The sequence below is a fragment of the Sminthopsis crassicaudata genome, chromosome 1, assembly GCF_048593235.1.
Source record: "Sminthopsis crassicaudata isolate SCR6 chromosome 1, ASM4859323v1, whole genome shotgun sequence".
NCBI classification, from domain to species: Eukaryota; Metazoa; Chordata; class Mammalia; order Dasyuromorphia; family Dasyuridae; genus Sminthopsis; species Sminthopsis crassicaudata.
In genome coordinates this window covers 581,000,627-581,019,308 of record NC_133617.1, presented here as the reverse complement: position 1 = coordinate 581,019,308, position 18,682 = coordinate 581,000,627, and the positions used below count along the sequence as shown (strand labels likewise).

The 18,682-nt window shown below is 37.4% G+C and overlaps 1 protein-coding gene and 1 long non-coding RNA gene across 2 annotated transcripts in view; one reads left to right on the top strand and one right to left on the bottom strand.

Moving 5' to 3' along the window:
• ANKRD31 (ankyrin repeat domain 31) overlaps positions 1–18,682 on the top strand; it is a 327,325-nt gene that overhangs the window by 116,258 nt on the left and 192,385 nt on the right. The window contains 1 exon segment of the mRNA XM_074282287.1: positions 13,575–13,694. Coding sequence (XP_074138388.1) covers positions 13,678–13,694 — 17 coding nt within the window. The 5' untranslated portion in view covers positions 13,575–13,677.
• LOC141551052 (uncharacterized) lies at positions 9,543–13,841 on the bottom strand. Its single transcript, XR_012484770.1, has 3 exons — positions 13,778–13,841; positions 13,547–13,680; positions 9,543–9,596 (listed from the first exon to the last, which is right to left on the bottom strand). It is a non-coding gene; the product is annotated as an uncharacterized LOC141551052 (long non-coding RNA).

Below are 18,682 nucleotides of genomic sequence, written 5' to 3'. Positions count from 1 at the left end.
CTTTCTCTCGATAATCTTATCATCAATTATGGATTTAACTATCATATCTGTGGAATTGATTCCCAGATCTATATCTCAAATGAGATAATATGTACTATGCTCAGTATAGGGTCTGAAGCAATCCTAACTCATTCTCTTCCCTAAGTATCAATTCTAGCGACTATTTCAAACTGTATGTTCTGGAGCCATCTTAAAGGTCTCTAAAATTTGAACTCATTTTCTTTCCCTCTGCACTCTCTCTTATTTCTTGTTTTCTATCCAAGGCACCAAATTATTTCATTGTCTCAAGTCTGTAATCTTGGTATTGCCCAGAAGTCCTCAGTCTATGTTTAAAATTTTTGCTGTTTCTAACTTTCTACAAACCCTTCCCTTCATTTAAACAGATACCACCTTAGTTTAGCCCCTCATCACCCTTTATCCTAGATGATTACAGTAGTCTCCTACTTGGTCTCTCAGCTTCAAGTCACTTTTCCCTCCTGTCCCTTCTATATCTATCATCAAAGTAAATGTTCTTAAGGGCAAACATGTGATGTCAGTACTCAACCACCTCCATGGCTTCTTATTCCCTCTAGGATAAACTATTCTAACTTTTAGAGTACTATGCATTCTGGCTCTGACTTATCTTTCCAGTTTCATTTAACATTATTCTGTGATTCATCCAAACTGGACTTCTTTTCTGTTCCTCACTCACAACATTGCATCTCCAGTCTCTGTGTATTTTCATCTGCCCTGCCTGGAATGCTTTCCTCTTTATCTCTGCCTCACATAGTCTTCTAAGATGCATTTCAAACACTCTTTTATATGAAATCTTTCCTGAATCTCTCCAACTACTAGTGCCCTCTGCTCCAAGTTACTTTATATTCCAATTTGTATATACCCACACACATATTTGCATAAATGTATATATGTGTTTCATTTTTGTATCTCTAGCACTTAGCATAATACCTGGCACATAAGTAGGCAATTAATAAATTCTTGTTAATTGATATATCATTTTTGAAAAGAAAATCCTAGATAGTTGAAATTTATAGTTTCACATATAACCTTTTCTTCTCCTACTTTGTATATGGAAACATTTGGGGGAGGGAATCATTATAATGCCTTACTTATATCTGCATATCTAAGGTACCCAAATAATATCTAAACCAGGGGTTCTCAAACTACGGCCAGATGTGGCCTGCTGAGGACGTTTATGCGGCCACCAGGTTATGGCAAACGGGCTGAGGGCGGAGACAGTGTGAGCTTTTGTTTTTACTGTTATCCGGCCCTCCAACAGCCTGAGGGACAGTGAACTGGCCGCCTATTTAAAAAGTTTGAGGACCACTGATCATATCAGTTAATGACATTATTCACAGAATATTATACAAAGCATCAGTTTAAAAAGATGTAATGATAGAGTGATAGGTTGGAAGAATGTCTTGATATGAGTGTACTTCTTCCACTCCCTTATTCTTCCCTCCCCCCAAAGAGAAAATTCTGTATTTACCTTTTCTTTTTCTCTAAGAAAGTGATGGATTTGTAAAGGAGAATGTTCCACAAGATGAGGTAATATAGAAATTATGCTACAGAGCATGTTCAGTAAGTGTTCATTGATGATTGAAGAAAAAGGGGGTAATGAGTCATCTACCAAGTCAGGAAGATTTGGATTTAAAGCCTGCCAGAGACACAAACTGATCCTGTGGGCCCTGGGCAAGTTACTCCCCATCTCCATGTTCCAGGTAACACTTTAAGGTTTTAAGTTTCAGAGAATGTGGTCACCTGAATATAGTGGGAACTATGAGAGGGATATTCTCTGGGATTAAAATCACAAGTGCATTATAAAAATGATTTATGTATGTTTTATTCCCTTTTGCATTAATCATAGCACTCATCGACTAAGTACTTCACTTTATATTATTATTTAGTCAGTTTTTAATGGGCCTCATTACATAACCCTAGGAAGGAAATGATTCTTATCAATTGTAAAGATGATGAAACCAAGGTCCCATTAAGGTATAGGTGGTTCTCCAAAGAGCATTCCCAAGACAAGAAAGAGCTGGGCTCAGGAGCTTTTGTCTCTCCCTCGGGTCTTCCCCTTTCTCTATTGTTGTGTCCCTTGGGTAGGCCGGAAGAAATATGGTAAGGCTCATTTCCTCCTGTGGCCTTATGAAGTTTTTAGCTGTGATTTTAGTTTCTTTGGCCACCCTGGGTGAGGTGCTCCTCTTTCCTAACATGGAACCGCCCTGGGAGAACATGCCCCGTTGCCTAACATCCAGGATAGGAGCAGAGGCTCTCCCAGTCAGGTAGCCTCCTTTGATTGGCTGCTTGTATCTTTAAAGCTTCTCACTCCTTTCTGGCTGCCTTGACTTTCTGCCTCACTTTCTGCTCCTGCTCTTTTTGGTAATATGTGTACGTTATGATCTGAGGGGATGGACCTTCTCCACCTGCTTGCTCTCTTTTGCCCAGCTCTTAGGAAATGGGCCTGGAGGAGGTTTTTTCTGTTCTGGGTTCCTTGTCCTTCTTAGTTTCAGGTCCTGAGGGTGATTCTCATGGGCACTCAGGAGCTTGCACCATGGTGACTGGAGCCAGGATTGTGAAGCCAACCAGCTCACCATAGAAGCTCTGAGAAACCAGAGTGCTTGAGATAGGTGCCCAAGGATTTGGGCTGAAAATGGGACTGTGCTGCATAGGAACTGAGCTAAGTTTTGAGCCTGATCATCCCCAGAGACTGAGGTGGTACACAGGGGAGGGAGACTGATCTTTCTTGTGTTGGGGAAGGGGAGAGTGAATTATTTATGATCATGCCATTTGAAGTAATTATTGCTTTGAAAAAACTAATGTAACTGCTAGTAGCTAAGTAGAACTGGGGTACTGGGGCCACCCCCTACACTTGAGGAAATAGCATCAGAACAGATTGGAGTCATTGATGAGAGCTTAGACTCTCCAATACTTCTTTAAGGCAGAGTGAAGATAATCAGTGTTACAGTAATATTGTAAATGTTTAGGTCATTTTGTTATATGGAAATAGTATAAACTGTGTGGGAAGGAGTTTAGAACCAGACTAAAGCCTCCCTTCCCCCCCCATACAAAATAGGAAGATTGAGGGCAGTCTTGAAATTAATGCTGACTCAAATCTGAGTGACCCCATGTTTCCAAGCTCACTAGTTTCCCATTTACATGTCAACTAATTGTCAGGAGAGCATCAACCAATGTGTTGGGAAAGACCATCTTCTGGTCCTTTTGCTTAGGTCCTGTGGGCTTTCATCCCATCCCTATTACCACTAAACTCATTTCCCTATGATGCTAAAAAGGGGAAGGAACTGAAACACTATGGCCCGTCCCCTCTTGAAAACATGTACCTATCAGGATGCCATCTCTTATTATGAAATTTAGTCCTCAGCATGAATTAGGGGTCATAATAATATAGATGCAAAATAAATTCCTTTAATTTTTTTCTGCCCAAACTTGCTTCATTATTAGGAGTAGCTAGATGGCAGAGTAGATAGACTACTGGCCCTGAAGTCAGGAGGATCCGAGTTCAAATTCAGACTCAGATACTTAATTAGCTATGTGACCCTGGGCAAGTCACTCTACTCTGTTTCCCTCAGTTTTCTCATCTGTAAAATGAGAAGCAAATGGCAATGTTTGCCATGTTTCTAGCATGTTTGCCAAGAAAACATCAAATGGGGTTTCAAAGAGTTAAGGCCTTAACAAAAGATTTTCTTTGAACAACTATAAGGGTTCAGAATGAATGTGGTATAGTGAGATTTAAATCTGGAATTTAGCCCGGGGAAGTCACTTCCTATCTCTAGAGCTTAGTCTTCTTATCTATTAAATAATAGGATTGAATTAAGTGATTTCTCAGGTCTTTTTCCATTCTAAATCTTATGAGTCCATGAATTAGGGGAGTTAGATGAGATTAACAAATACCCTGGTATGTGCTGGAACCAACTTTAATGAGACTTATTTTTGCATTTTTCATTGTTAGCATCTATGCCTCAGAAATGAGCAAACTGCAAATCAGGGCTTAACTTTTCTGCTGATTGTCTCTCAGATGCAGTCAGATCTAGTAGAAGGCTGTTTTTGTATGATCAGCAAATTAAGAATGGCTTTTAAAATTTTAAATAACATTTTGTTATGTTTTAAAAAGTAAAAATTCACTCTTAGTTTTGAAGGCTGTAAACTCTGATTTGGTCCTCTGGAAGTAGTTTGCTACCTCCTACTTGAATCAAAAAAGTGTTAATAATGCAGATTAAAGTTAAATATATGTGTGAGGTAGAACAAAAATTACTCTTGCCACTTTAATGATAAGGAAAGTGAAACTCTGAAAGTTAAGTTGAATTGCTTAAGGCCACAACAGGTCTTAATTGATAAAGATTAGGTTTGAACTCAGATCTCCTGAGTCTATGTCTGGTGATCTTTCTCCTAGAACATTAGCAGAATTGACATGCAATGAGCATTTAAAAATAGGATAAAAACTCAATTTAGTGAAAGTTGATAAATATTTAGTTCTATTTTGTTCTAATTTGCTCTTAATTCTTTTTGTATACATATTTATTTTATAAGAATCATTTGAGAAGTTAACTAAGGTGGTTTTTTTTTTTTTTGGTTTGTTTTTTGATTTTTCATAGAAAAATCAATTAATCAAAAAGTTCCAATTACTGAGGAATTTCTTCTGAGGCCATGAAACTTGCAATATTCAACCCAATCAGCCATGTGAACCTCTACTGCCACCTACAGGCCACTTCCATTGTAAGAGAGTAGAAATCAATCAATAATGGCTGAGAAATGTCCTAACAAATCAAGTTAATGAAAAACAAATAGAAGACACCAAAAATTTGTAAAGGATATGTTTAATCCTTACACATTTTTGGTGTTTTATATCTCAGTTTTTATTCATTAGAATGCAATCTCCTTGAAGGCCCGGTCTGTGTTATTTTTATCTCTAGGTTCTATCGGAATGTTTCTTACCTCTCAAGCCCTTTAAAATATTTATTGAATTGAATTCTTTCAGCAAACATTTATCTGGCATCTACTATATAAAACACTGAGGATATGATAGCACACACATTCTTACAAAGATCAAAATCTAATAAGTGAAGAAGAAATGTACCAATCACTGAGTGAAATCATTGGAGAGACTGTAGGAAAGAAAAAGGAAAAAGAAGGGGAAGGAAAGGTGGATGAGATGCCAGCATTTATTAGTGGTCTGCACAAATTTGAAAACAGAGTTGTAGAATTAAATCTGCCAAAACAAAAAGAGCCAGTACCAGGCCCACTGCCAAGTCTCTTAAAATCCCAGGTGAGAGGCCATTAGGGCATTGTGTAGTGGCTTGTAGGCATCACTAGTCTTACACTTTCTCTGGTAGATTATAGACATAAGTATGAGGGCTGGAGGGAAGAGCAGCAAAGTTCTTAAACTATTCCTTTAGAGAGGGCTCTGAACTTTCAGAATTTCCCAGGAAACTCTCCATTCTGCACCAGCAGATCACAGAATATCACGTCTTTGTACCTGGTATCCAAGTGTCCTCCCCACTTCCCAGCCTTTTTCATTTTCCTTTTGTGCCTTGTCTTCCCCCTTAAGAGTGTAAGCTTCTTCATTTGTATCCCCAGTACTTAGCACAGTGAGAGGCAATTAATATTTATTGAATTGAAAAGTAGGCAACAATTTGAGGGATGCCAAAAAGTCTTTCTGCTCAAGCCAAACTAAATCATTCTGGTTTCCTAGAAGTGGTTGATAAAGAGAGGACCTACTCTCTGTCAGTGCACCTGCTCAACAATTTAAAAATTTAAAGAAATTTAAAATAAAAAAAAAAAGGCTCAGATTAGCCATTCCAGGCACTCCATTTTTCAGATTAGGAAACTAAGGCTTGGAGAAGTTAAAGGATTTACCTAAGGTCATTTGTTAAAGGCAGGATTTGAACTCACATTTTCTTGATATAAAGAGCAGCTCTCTACTGACAATACACACACACACACACACACACACACACACACACACATGCACACAGGTTTTTTACTCTGGATTTTTTGTTGGCCTCTCAAGATAGCCAACTTTTGATTTAATTGTATACTCTATTTCATGCTCAGGGCCTTTTCATCCTGTCTTCCCCAAATGACCTTATATTGCATCTTATTTTCTCCTCCTCCACATACCAGGCTTGAACTAGTTTGTTTCCAGATGTAAACTGGAATGGTAATCCCTTCTCCCTTTTCTCAGGTCCAGTTTAAGAGAATGCACAGTCTGGACTTTCTTTTTCATTTACCAAGTTCTCTCTCCCCCAAATTAAAAATGAAAAGATCTCAAAGGATATGAACAATTTTCAGATGACAAAATTAAAACCATCTATAGTCATATGAAAAAAATGCTCTAAATCATTATTGATTGGAGAAATGCAAATTAAAACAGCTCTGAGGTACCACTTCACATCTCTCAGATTGGCCAAGATGAAAGGAAAAAATGAGAAATGTTGGGGGGGGAAATGTGGGAAAACTGGGGCCCTAAAGCATTGTTGGTGGAGTTATGAACTGATTCAACCATTCTGGAGAGCCATTTGGAACTATGCCCAAGGGGCTATAAAACTGTGCATATCCTTTGGCCCAGCAGTGTCTCTATTAGGTTTATATCCCAAAGAGAGCTTAACGGAGGGAAATGTGCAAAATTATTTGTAGCAGCTCTTTTTGTGGTAACAAAGAATTGGAAAATGAGCATATGCCCATCGACTGAGAAATGCTATTCAGGCATTTCATATACCATTACTTATTGAAGTTATGATATATAAAAATAATGGAATATTATTGTTCTATAAAAAATGTTAAACAAGTTGATTTTAGAAAGGTCTGGAAAGATTTACATGATCTAATCTCAAGCAGAACCAGGAATACAATGTACACAATAGCAGCAAGAATGTGTGGTGATCAACTATGAAACATTTGGTTCTTCTTAGTAGTTCAATGATCCAAAGCAAATCCAATAAACTCTGAATAGAATTTGCCATTTGCATCCAGAAAAAGAACTATGGAGTTTGAATGTAAATCAACACACGCCATGTTCACTTGTTTTTCTTTCGCATGATTTTTCCCTTTTGTTCTGATTTTTCTTTCTCAACATGATTCTTAAAGAAATGTGGATCAAAAAAGTTAATGTACATGTATAACTAGAAGAAAATAAAACAATTGAAAAAGGATTTCTCTAGGCAGCATGTTTAGAAAAACAGATATTAATATTATGTTCTGTTCCATCTTTAGCTATTTTGTTAAATATTTCATAATTATATTTTAATCTGGTTTTGTAGTTTTATGGACTAGAGTGGGCCATATGGCTCATGTTTAATAACTCTGGATTAGATGATGGAATAAAAACTAAATAAAATTTAAAAAGATCCATGTTGATGTTATAGACTGAGGTATTAGGTAATTACTGTAGGAAAGCTGCCTATGGTCACAGAATTATTACAAAATAGAATTGGAATTTGAAACCATTTTGCCTAACTTTTTATTTCAATGCTATTTTTGTTTGTACTCCTGATCAGTAAAACAAAACAAGTTTTGGACATATGCCTATTATATATGTATATTTATTGTGCTAATGGGAATTCTGTATGTTAAAAAATATAAATTTAAAAATAGAAGACAAAGATGAAATCATATTTGATCCTAGAATTAATAGAGCACCCCTAGAACTTACTACATAGAGGAGTGGTATGATCAGAACTTCATTTTAGGAAAATCACATCGGTGGCTATGTGGGGGATGAGCTGGAACAAGAGAGACATAAAACACAGATCAACCAGCTGACTACTGCAACAGTATAAATGAGAGGTAATAAAATCTGGAATGGAGTGGTGGCTATGTGAGTAATAAGAGAGGGACAGATGTAAAAGCTATCGTATAAAAATGGCAAAATTTGGTCATTGATTAGTTAGATATGTGAGATGAGAAAAGAGTCTAACACACATAGATTACACAACTGAGTGCCTGGAAAGAAGAGGGAGCTTTCAGAAGAAACAGAGAAGTTTGGAAGAAACTATTCTCCGGAGAGAATAAGTAATATAATTCAAATCTATCCACAATAACTCAGTGCTATTCATTCTTTCCTATGGAAAACTGAAAAGTGAGAGAAGATAACTTATTCAATGGTCAATGCCCCAGAGCTCAGAGCACATTGTAGCATGATTGGAGAAAGAGCAGGGAGGCGGAGACTTGCTTGAGAAGCTGCTGTGGGTGCCTGGGTAGTTAGTTATAATTTTCAGAGGAGCCATATAGGAGACCGTGGTGAGGGACGTAGAGTGGGAAAATATTGAAGTTATAAAGGTAGTTATGTTAGAGACAAGCCTACGAGTGGATGCAGGGGCAGACGGAGAGGGCATGGGTCCGATCTTTCTACTCTCCAGTTAGTAATAGGCACCTTGGAGACACCCCCTTGGGCCTATTCCTTGGCACCCACTGCTGTCTGCAGGGGTCTATGGCTCCTGCTCTGGAGACTGCAGTATAAGCCAATAGTTGTATTTAGAAATTCTACATCAAATCATAAAAACATCCAGAAAAAGAATCATTTGTGTGTGTGTGTGTGTGTGTGTGTGTGTGTGTGTGTTTGATCCTTCTGAGCATTACTGGTTAGTTTAAATCCCACTCCATGTGTGACAGTTGCCTAGGACAAATAAAGCTAAATGATAGAGCTAAATGACTAGATGACGATCATGTGACTGGTACAGATCTGAAGCCAGGCTCATCAGGGTAGAGCTGGAAAGATTTCAAGTTCTCTCTAGGCGAATCCTTTTATTTTAAAAGTCATGGAAGCGAGGGCCAATAGGGTATTCGATTTGTCAGGGTCAGAGGTGGGATGTGAATGCAAGTTCCCTGACTTTGAAGCCAGTCTTCCTCCTACTGTCCCAGGCTGCCTCTTTTTCCCTGGCTCCAAGTCTAGCATTTCTCCACACTGCCTTAAGGCTATTTTTCATTCTCTTAGCCTTAATCAAGCAAAGAACAAAATATTAGTTAAGGACACAACCATGGGACTCTGGCTTGAGTATTTGTGCAGATATATATATATACATGAAAAGACATATAAATCTAACAAAGATTAAATAAGTGTTAAGGGTTTAGAAGACTTCTTGCTAAATCAGACATTTTTCTTTTCCTTCTATGAGAAGAGAGTTGGTGATTCCCACTGTTATCTAATACCCACTAGAGGTTGCTCAAAGGTTGTTGAAATTTCATTCAAGTCAGAGGATGAATAGAGAAAAGTACAGAACTAGGAAATTCAGCTTTCAAATGAATGGATAAAAGAGAGAAATGTGAGAGGTTAGTTTAAGGTGAAATGTCACCGAGTCACCAAAACATTTCTATGTGTAGATAAATCAGGACATTTCAAGCCAACTAATACACAGTATCATGACTAGTTTTCATTTTCTTCATTCTTTTCATCACCACCTTATTTGTTGGACCCTAAGAATATGCAACTATCATCTTTAGCTATAGGTAGTTTAGCTAATATATAGCAATGAAGGGGCTTGCACTGAAACACAACTTCTTTCCTAGGTCCAGCATCCAAAATGGGTCTTCAGAATATAGGCATCATCTCCATATGATTGTCAGGCTCTCCAGTTTCTTGTTTTCTGATGAGAAGTAAAATTCAAAGGCTGAGACAGAAATTCATCAAATCTTGAACCAGAAATAGATTATAATCATCTCCATTCTAATTCACAAACTGCATTCATATCATTCAGTTTTTGAAAAGATTAAATGAACAGCATGAATATTGCCAAATATATATATATACATATAAAATTTGGTATAATCTGATTTAAAAAAAAAAAAAAAAACTACTTTAATGGGGCAGCTAGGTGGCTCAGTGGATAGAGTACCTTGTGAGTTAGGAGGACCCGAATTCAAATCTGGTGTCAGATGTTGGTATATGCAAAACCGTTCTGTCTTTCACCTCACTGAGGTATATATATCTAACAAATGTTTCCAAATCAAAGAATACAAATATTTTAGTTATTTTTGTAGCATAATTACAAATTGTTTTCTAGAGTTGTTGAAACAGTTCAAGATTCACCAAAAGTGTGTTATTGTGCTTGTCTTTTTACAAATACTCTGATCTGATCTTTTTTTTCATCTTTGTCAATTTACCAGTTGTTGGGTGAAAGTATGCAATTATTTCTTTTCTTAGTAGTAATGTGGAACAATCTTTCTTTTAAGAAAAAGAGTTTATATCCTTTGATCACTTATCTACCAAGAAAGGGCTCTTACCCTTATAAATCTTAATAGTTACTTTTATACTTTGAAAATCAAAACCTTCTCAAAAATATTTGATGAGTAAAAGGCAGCTGTTTATAGAGCAGCCTCTACTGCTGGCCTAGGGTAAAAAAACCCCAAGTTTACATCTAGCTGCAGGCACTTAGTTGTTTGACCCTACATATCACTTAACCTGTGTATAATTCAGTTTCCTACCCAGAATAATAAGGATAATAATAGTATCTACCTCCCACAGTTATTGTGAATATAAAATGAGATAATCTTCATAAAGTGCTTAGCATGGAGCCTGGTATGTAAGCAGGCATTAATTAAATGTTTATTTCCTTTTTTGGTACAAAAATTTTCATTTCCGTGTAATAAATTTTTTTATGATCGCTTCAATACCTTTTTTGTTTAAGAATTTCCCCCTAGCTACCCATCAATAGTAAGTATTTAATAAGTGCTTCCTATGTAGTAGGCACTATGGTAAGCATAGGGGATACAAAGAACAGTCAAAGAAAGCTGTGAAATGTACTTGCTCTGGTTCTTTCCTAAGTTTTTTTTAATTTTTAATGGTATGATCTTTTATATTCAAGTAGCATGTGCACATGATATGTCCTTGTTGAAGGTGTGCTTGTTATCAAATTTACATATCATTTGACTCCAATATTACTTTACTTTCCAAATGCTGACAAACTATTTCCTTAATCAGATCTAAACAAATAGGCACAGCAAGTCAGACTCAATAGCCTATAGTTTGTATATTTTGCCTTGTTATCTTTTTGAAAATCAATCTATTTTCCTTTTTCTCATCACTTTTCTCATTTGCTGTAGTTTAGAAATCATGTATCAGTTCTCTTACTATCTTTCAGAGCTACAAATGTAACACATGTGTATCTCATGACTAAGGTGCAGCTATTCATTTTATTATTCGGTCGTGTATCTTGGGTTTCAACTCCCTGTTAACTATTTTTATTTTATCCTTTTACTTTCCAATATGATGTTCTGTGGGAGAGGAAAATATAAACAAAACAAGATTTGAGCTGTTTAGGCTTCTATCACTCATCATCATCTCTCCTGCATCCAACATAAAAATCCTTATTATTCTTTGCCATTTTGGCTCATTCAGGCCTTATTACCCCTGATGTTATTGTTACAAGTCCATAATAATTATTTTTTCATACCCCCTTAACCATCTTTGCATTCATTTTCTCAATGTATTTTGTAAATTTAAATTGGTCATGTGAGTTCTCTATGCAGTCATGTCTGTCTATTTAGGTAGTTCCTGTTTTCTTCCACCAAATTAGAATAATTTCTGTTAAGAGTCTTCAGAATTTCACTCTTAAGAGGTGCCCATTGCCTATATTTTAATTTACTCTCAAGAATATAACTAGGTAACTAGATTCTATTGAACATTTTAATTGTCCTATAAACATTATGAATTCATGTATAAAAACCAGAAATCATCTTTCCCCAAGAATTCACTCTTCTTCTGAACCTTTTGAACCTCTGAACCTATGGCTTCTCCAAATCAAAGATTTAATTTAGATTAATCCTGACTTTCTTCTCTTTATCTTTCAAGAATTTTAATGAAAGCATAAATATGAAAAGAATATAAATTTTGATTGTTGAAATCTAGCAAGATATCTTGGGGTTCATGAGCTAGATTTCTTTCTCAAGGACCATGCCTTAAATTCAAATCTCATTTGGTCATTGTTTGGAGTCTGATGGCTCAGAGTCAGTGGAAATAACAATTGTTTTTGTTTTGGCCACTTTCCCTCTCAGAGTGATTTTATTTTATAAACTAGATAAAAGAGGTCTTTCTTTGCCTCATTTCTAACCTAGCCTTAATCACTGAATGGGTATGCCTTAGTCAAACTGAGACCTGGGAAAAACTAACTTACAAAGGCCAAGGTCTCTCACTGCATGTAGGACCATCTTCAGTCCTCCTGATCCATATCTTGCCACTGGGCACAGATGGCTCTGCATGAGAAAATGAGGCTGCTGACTTTGCATAGGCTTCCTTCATGTAAAGCCAATCCACTTGAAAGTCACGGCACTTTCTTCCTGATGTTATGGTCATCTGAGAATGAAGGATGAACAATAACAACAACCTTTTTCTTTCCCTGAGGTAGGGTCTGAATGACCCAGAAGAGTCCAAGTTTGAGGAATGAAGGGAAGAGACAAAGGAAGAGAGAAGAGAAAAGCCTTTCTTGTAGCCCCAGTTCTTAGCACAGTACTGGCCACACTTATTATGTCTTTTCGTTCATTCAGCACCCATTATATGCTAAGTAGTATACTAGTCACTGAGGATACAAAGTCAAAAATCAAACAGATATTCTCTTCTCCCCACTTCAGGGAGTCAATATTAAATTGGAGGAAATAACTTGTACACATATAATATATACAAAATAAATATAAGGCAACATTGATGGAGTATTAGCAGCAGTGAATGTAAAAGCCTTATATAGAATACTGAGCTGAATTTTTAAGATAGGAAGTCTACAGCTTGTACCAAAATGGCACAGGAATAGGAGGCAGGTTGTCATTTGAGGAATATCAAGAATGATGGTTTTTCTTACTATATAGAGTGTGGGATAGAGAGTAATATAAAAGCCGGGAAAAGTACATTGGAAACTGGATATAAAGGGCTTCAAATGGCAAACAGAAGAGTTTGTATTTTATCCTAGAGGTATCCCTATAACAGGGAATGTTGGACTTTATTAAGCAGAGGAAGATGAAAAGACATCCTTGTGATTGAAGAAAATCATTTTGCTAGTATTGTAGAGAATGGATTGGAGAGAGAATATACATAAAGCAGGGAGATCAAATAAAAGACTATTGTAATAGTCCAGGTGGGAGGTGATGTGAGCCTTAACTATTGTGATAATTATGTGAGTAAAGGAAAGAGGAAGGGTGAGAATGATATTGTAAAGATTGAATGAGTGACTTGGCAATTGTTAGGATGTGTGGGTTAAGTTAGAGTGAGGAATCAAGGATGACTCAAGGTTGGAAAACTGAAGACTGAACCTACATTCATAAAGAGTGGTCCCCTCCATAGAAGGAAAGAAGTTGAGATGAGGAGTGAATTGTTAGGGAAAGATGATTTCTGGTTTTTATACAAGAATTCAAAATGTTATAGGGCAATCAGTTCAAAATGTTCAATAGGCAGTTTACAAAGGCCTGAGGGCAAGGGACTGACTATAAGAGAATATAGTTTGCTTAATTGGCAATTAGTATATTCCTGCCTCACTCTAATACAGACAGAAAATGCTCTGCAACAAGGTATCCAACTACCAAATTATATCATTAAATTGGATCTAATTACCCATCTTATTTCTCTTTTCTCACTGAAGTCCGATGTCTCTGAGTTTTGCTGGGCACTTTAACTCTCCTTGGACATCTAGCCTGGAGACTGACTGAGCAGGATCCACTCGACTGAACAATCTTCCTTTTGAAATGCTGGGAATAAGGAGGTAAGTATAACAAAAACTTTAGCTCAGGGGGAGTTTGGGTTAAGTAAAGCAACATGCTGCTATTAGGAGTTAGGCAGACTTACCACTTAATTCGAATGATTCAGGGGAGTCCCGCCATGTCAAAAATGGAATTAAAGTCAAAACAAAGAATTCACAAAATCCAAGAGAAGATTGACAGAAAGTAATATAGTACTACAGCAGGAGCAATAACTCTGGAATCATATGACGTAGCTTCAAATCCCACTTTACTTACTAGCCTTGTGATCTTTGGCAAGTTGTTTAATCTTCATGGTCCTCTGTTTCCCCATCGATAAATTAAGAGTATTAAGTAGATGACTTCTGAGGTCCTTTCCAGTGCTAGATCTATAATAAAGTCTAAGTTTTAGATTACAGTGTTTCAAGCTTCTTCAAGAGATGAACGCTGGAGGCACTGAATTAAATAAAGAATGTCATTCAATATCTTCTGCTTCTGCTTCTGCTTCTTATGAGTCATACTTAACATAAGATCTCCAGTTCTTAGTCCTCAACACTCCCCTATCCTGCTTAGAGAATTCTGCAATATATATTTGAAACCAGAAGACCTAGGATTACTCTGCTACTGGTTATCTGCATCTCTTTGGAGAAGTTTCTATCTCTCTTTGTGCCTCAGTTTCCTTATCTCCAAATTGAGGAAGCTAGTTTGGATGGCCTCTAAGATCCCTTTCAATGTTCTCTTTTCATTCATTCAGCAACTAGTATTTTCTTTTTTAGAAAATAAAATTATATTTTAATAAAGGGAGAAGGGTTAAAGTCATTTAAATGCTGGGCCTTGGATGTCCCCCAGGCTCGGGATGGGGGGGATGAGACTTCTATGGATCCCCCCACTGAACAATCACCTCTTCAAGAGGGTCAGCAGAGATGGTGGCCACAATTTCCCTCCTTTGGCAGGCATAGCCAAAAGGCCATAAGGGGCTCCAGTCCCTTATTATCAATTTGTCTGGTGGGGGGTCTCTGTATACTTTGTTTTGCTTCATACTGTCCAAATATTTCTGTTGGGAGGCAGCAAGGATAGAAGCCAGAATTTCATCATTGTCCCAGAGCAAAGGTGACATCTGAACAGTGCTTCTTGTTCAGTCTTTCAGTCATGTTTGACTCTTTGTGATCATGTTTGGAGTTATCATGGTAAAAATACTGGAGTGATTTGTCATTCCTTCTCCAGCTCACTTTACAATAAGGAACTAAAGCAAAGAGGTGACTTGTCTAGGATCAAGCAGCTAATAAATATCTGAATCTGGATTTGAAATCTCAAAGATAATTTAATCTTTCTGACTCCAGGACTGGCACTCTATCCACTAAGCCACCTAGCTGTCCTACCAAGTGCTTACTATTTGCCAGATCCAGTGCTAAGTGTGGGAAGATATAAAGCCTAAGATAAAAATATCCTTTACCCCTAAAGAGTATGTGTATATATATACATATATATGTATATATGTGTACACACACACACACACACACACACACACACACACACATTTATATGATTATCTTTCCACTTAATGGCCTCTTGTTTCGGATAAACTTTTCTTGCCACCTATACTCACTACCAGAATGGCATATCACAATTCTCCCCCACTCAGATTATAGGAAGACAAAGGGATTTATTTTCAAGTACTAAATTACAAGTCAGGAAACTTAGGTTCTAGCCTTGGTATTAACTCGCTATATAAGCTTAGATAGATCATTTAGATAGATCTTTTTATGTCTTCTTTTATTTTCTTTGGAAAAAATGAGGGAGATAGATCTCTGAGGTCCCTTCTAGCTCTAAATCCTAAGACCCTATGATTCAATCAATGATCTCCAATATTCCTTCTTACTCTAACATTGTATGATTTTTTTTTTTTTGTTCCACACTTAGCATTACCCATATATGCCACCACCAACACAAGTTGAAAAGGGGGTTTCTTTGGCTTGGAGGAAGAAAGTCTTTGAGAAAGAAGGAAGCAGCAACACAGGGAAGCAAAGGGTTAGAAGTGAATTGCTTGCTCAAAAATGAAATTTTCTCCCTTTTTTTGATATAAAAAATGAATAATATGGCAGACAAAAAAGACATTTTGATATTAGGCTATTTTAATAGAGAACTAGTGCCTAGAAGGAATTGGGATCCCTAACCTTGAAAAGAGTAGACTTAGGGGACTTGATAGCTAGCCAAGTATTTGGAGAGTTGTTATAGAAGGTTACTGATGTGGTGCAGCTCTTAGGAATGATATAGTAATAACCTCCAGATGACTTGACCTTGGAAATAATGTAGTACAGACCCTAGGCTATCTTGATTTAGGAACATGTGACCTTCCTTTAGGCCATTTTGCATTGGCTTACCTTATATGGTCAGGATGGTGAATCCAAAAGATTTCTGGTTGTCAGACAAACAGCCTGCTGGCCAGCGACTTGGAGCTAAGAGGCATCAATAATGAGGTACCTTGTTAGGATTAAAAGGTGATAACTCAGGTTGTCTAAACAATTCTCTGGCTCAGAGTTCACACCTTTGGTTCAGGCCTTTGAAGGGAGTTTATACCTTTGGACTTCTGAGGTAGAGCTTACATGTTTAAAGGAGTTTGCACCTTTAGAGGGAGCAAGTTCATTGGTTGAAGTGTTTCCCACAGACCCCTGAGTTCTCACATGCCCATTCTCTGCTAGGATAAAAGAGGAGGGTAATAGGGCAAGGAGTTAGTCTGACTGGGAGATTGAGTTGAGACGGCAGTCTGGAAGGATAACTTAGAGACGACAGGACCTTTACATTTTGGCACCCAACATGGGGCAAGGACTTATTCTGAGCCCTTCAGAGGAGCTAGCCCGGACCTTCACAGTACCTGAAGTTTATGTAGGCATGGTATAAAATTGGATATCTAACACTTGATGTAATAACATTTCAGGTCTAAAAACAAACCTCCAGAAAGTTCCCTACCCATCCACCCCATGAACTCTGTCCAGGGAACTATAGGTAGGGCATCTATATACAAATCCTCAATTCCACCTCTAAGCCATAAAATTAGCATACCAGTGGCATTGTTGTACCACAATTCCCTTTTATTGTCCTAACTCAATTTACCTAATTGTCTTGCCTCAGTTTCCCTAAATTGTTCTGCCTCAGTTTCCCTGAATTGTACTGCCTCAGTTCCTCTAATGCTTTTATCTCAATCCCCCTGATCGCAACCCCCTTTCCTGACCATTAGGACTGAGATAATTAGGGCTGTATTTGGCCACTCTGACATTCCAAAAGAAAACTCTAAATGTCCTATCTCAGATATCTAATTGGCATCCTCTATCTCTAAGTTCAGACTTCCTGGTTCCTAAGTCCTCCTAAGTTATCAGAGTTTATGATCCTCGCCCCCACCCTGTCAGAACCAGATTGATGGTCCGTTCCCACTCTCAGTGCTCAGACTCTACCCCCTTGCCTTTGTGTACCCTGCTCACTTAGAGTCACATGTATATATATTTCAATGGAATCTCATATTGGCTGCTGAATGCTTTAAGATGTCATCCCTGGGATCAGAATGGATCCTTTGGTCCCAGAAAATCTCTCCCTCTCAGAAATCCAAATAAAATATTTAAAACTCTCTAATCTCTATCTCACCTCAGTTTTTCCAGTATTACATTTGGAGGTCCCACCGAGATATGAGAGCAGGATTAGAGATTAGAGACCTTCGGGTCTCTGCTGTGGGTTTTGGGGCAGCTGAGGCCTGGGCTCTTTGTTTGGAAAGGCTGGCCCTCTGGATTGATCCAGTGTTTCCTGGAAGGGAGCAGTTTTTCAGCCGCAGCAAAGCCTGTTGGTGGATACCTCCATTTCGGCCACCAGAGAGTAAGTCTGGGTGTCTTAGGACATGATCTGGTCTGTTTATTGTGTTAGCTTCAGGATTCTCAGAAAAATAAGATGCTGACGGGTGTAAATTTCTGAGAATTGTGCCCATTGGACGCAGTGTGTATTGCCTGGGTGTCTTTTAAGACACATCAGGCTTAGATGTCTTTGGACAATAAATCTGGTGTGCCAGTGGCCCAACTCTGGATGTTCTAGAACAGAAAAAGCATAATGAACTAACTTTGGAGACTTCACCAAGCTTGGAGAAGTTTTAAGTGGGGTTTTAAACACTGTCTTTGAATATGCAAAAATGAATTAATCTTGTTTAATAATAGCTAGTTTTCAAAATGCTTCACACAATAGTGTTACAAATATTTCTATTTTACAAATGCATAAACTGAGGCTGAGAGATTAAATGCTATGTTCAAGTATCCATGATAAAATCTGAAATTTGGTAGTCCTAATTCCAAGTAAATTCAAGTTCATTTACTATTCTATCAAGCTGGCTAGTGGGCCAAGACTAATGGATGAAAGGTTTAAAAAAAAAGGTAGATTTTGGTTGATATAAGGAAAACTTTTTTTCTAAAAAAAAAAAAAAAAAAGTACTGTCTAAAAGTACAATGGGCCATCTTAAAAGGTAGTAAGTTTCCCATCAGTAGGGTAATTCTTCAAGTGGAATAATCACTTGTTGAAGACACTAGAGGAGATTTTTAGTCAGGAACACATACCACTAGATGATTTCCAATATCCTTTCAAATTCTTAGATGCTGTTATCCTAAGTCATTTGGAAATCCTAGTTCTTTGGAAGACCAATTCCAGAGGAAGTTTGTTAACAATTTAGTCTATAAGCTTTTTTTGGAGACCTACTATTTATGAAGTTGTATAATAGGAAAAAATATTAGAAAGGAGACTCAATAAATCTACAAGCATTTAAATGGCCATGTAGCAGTAGGTTTGGGAAAAACAGGTATAAAGAATGAAAACTTCACTATTCGAAAGGAACCTAATGGAGAGAGATGGGAAATTAATGAAGATTTGGAACAACAGAGAGAAAGTGAATTAGTGCCAACATTACATCTGGATTCATGTTAATTATGACTATATCATCCAGCACAATTTATCACTGTCAAGGCTGGGCTGCATGGAAAATATCTCA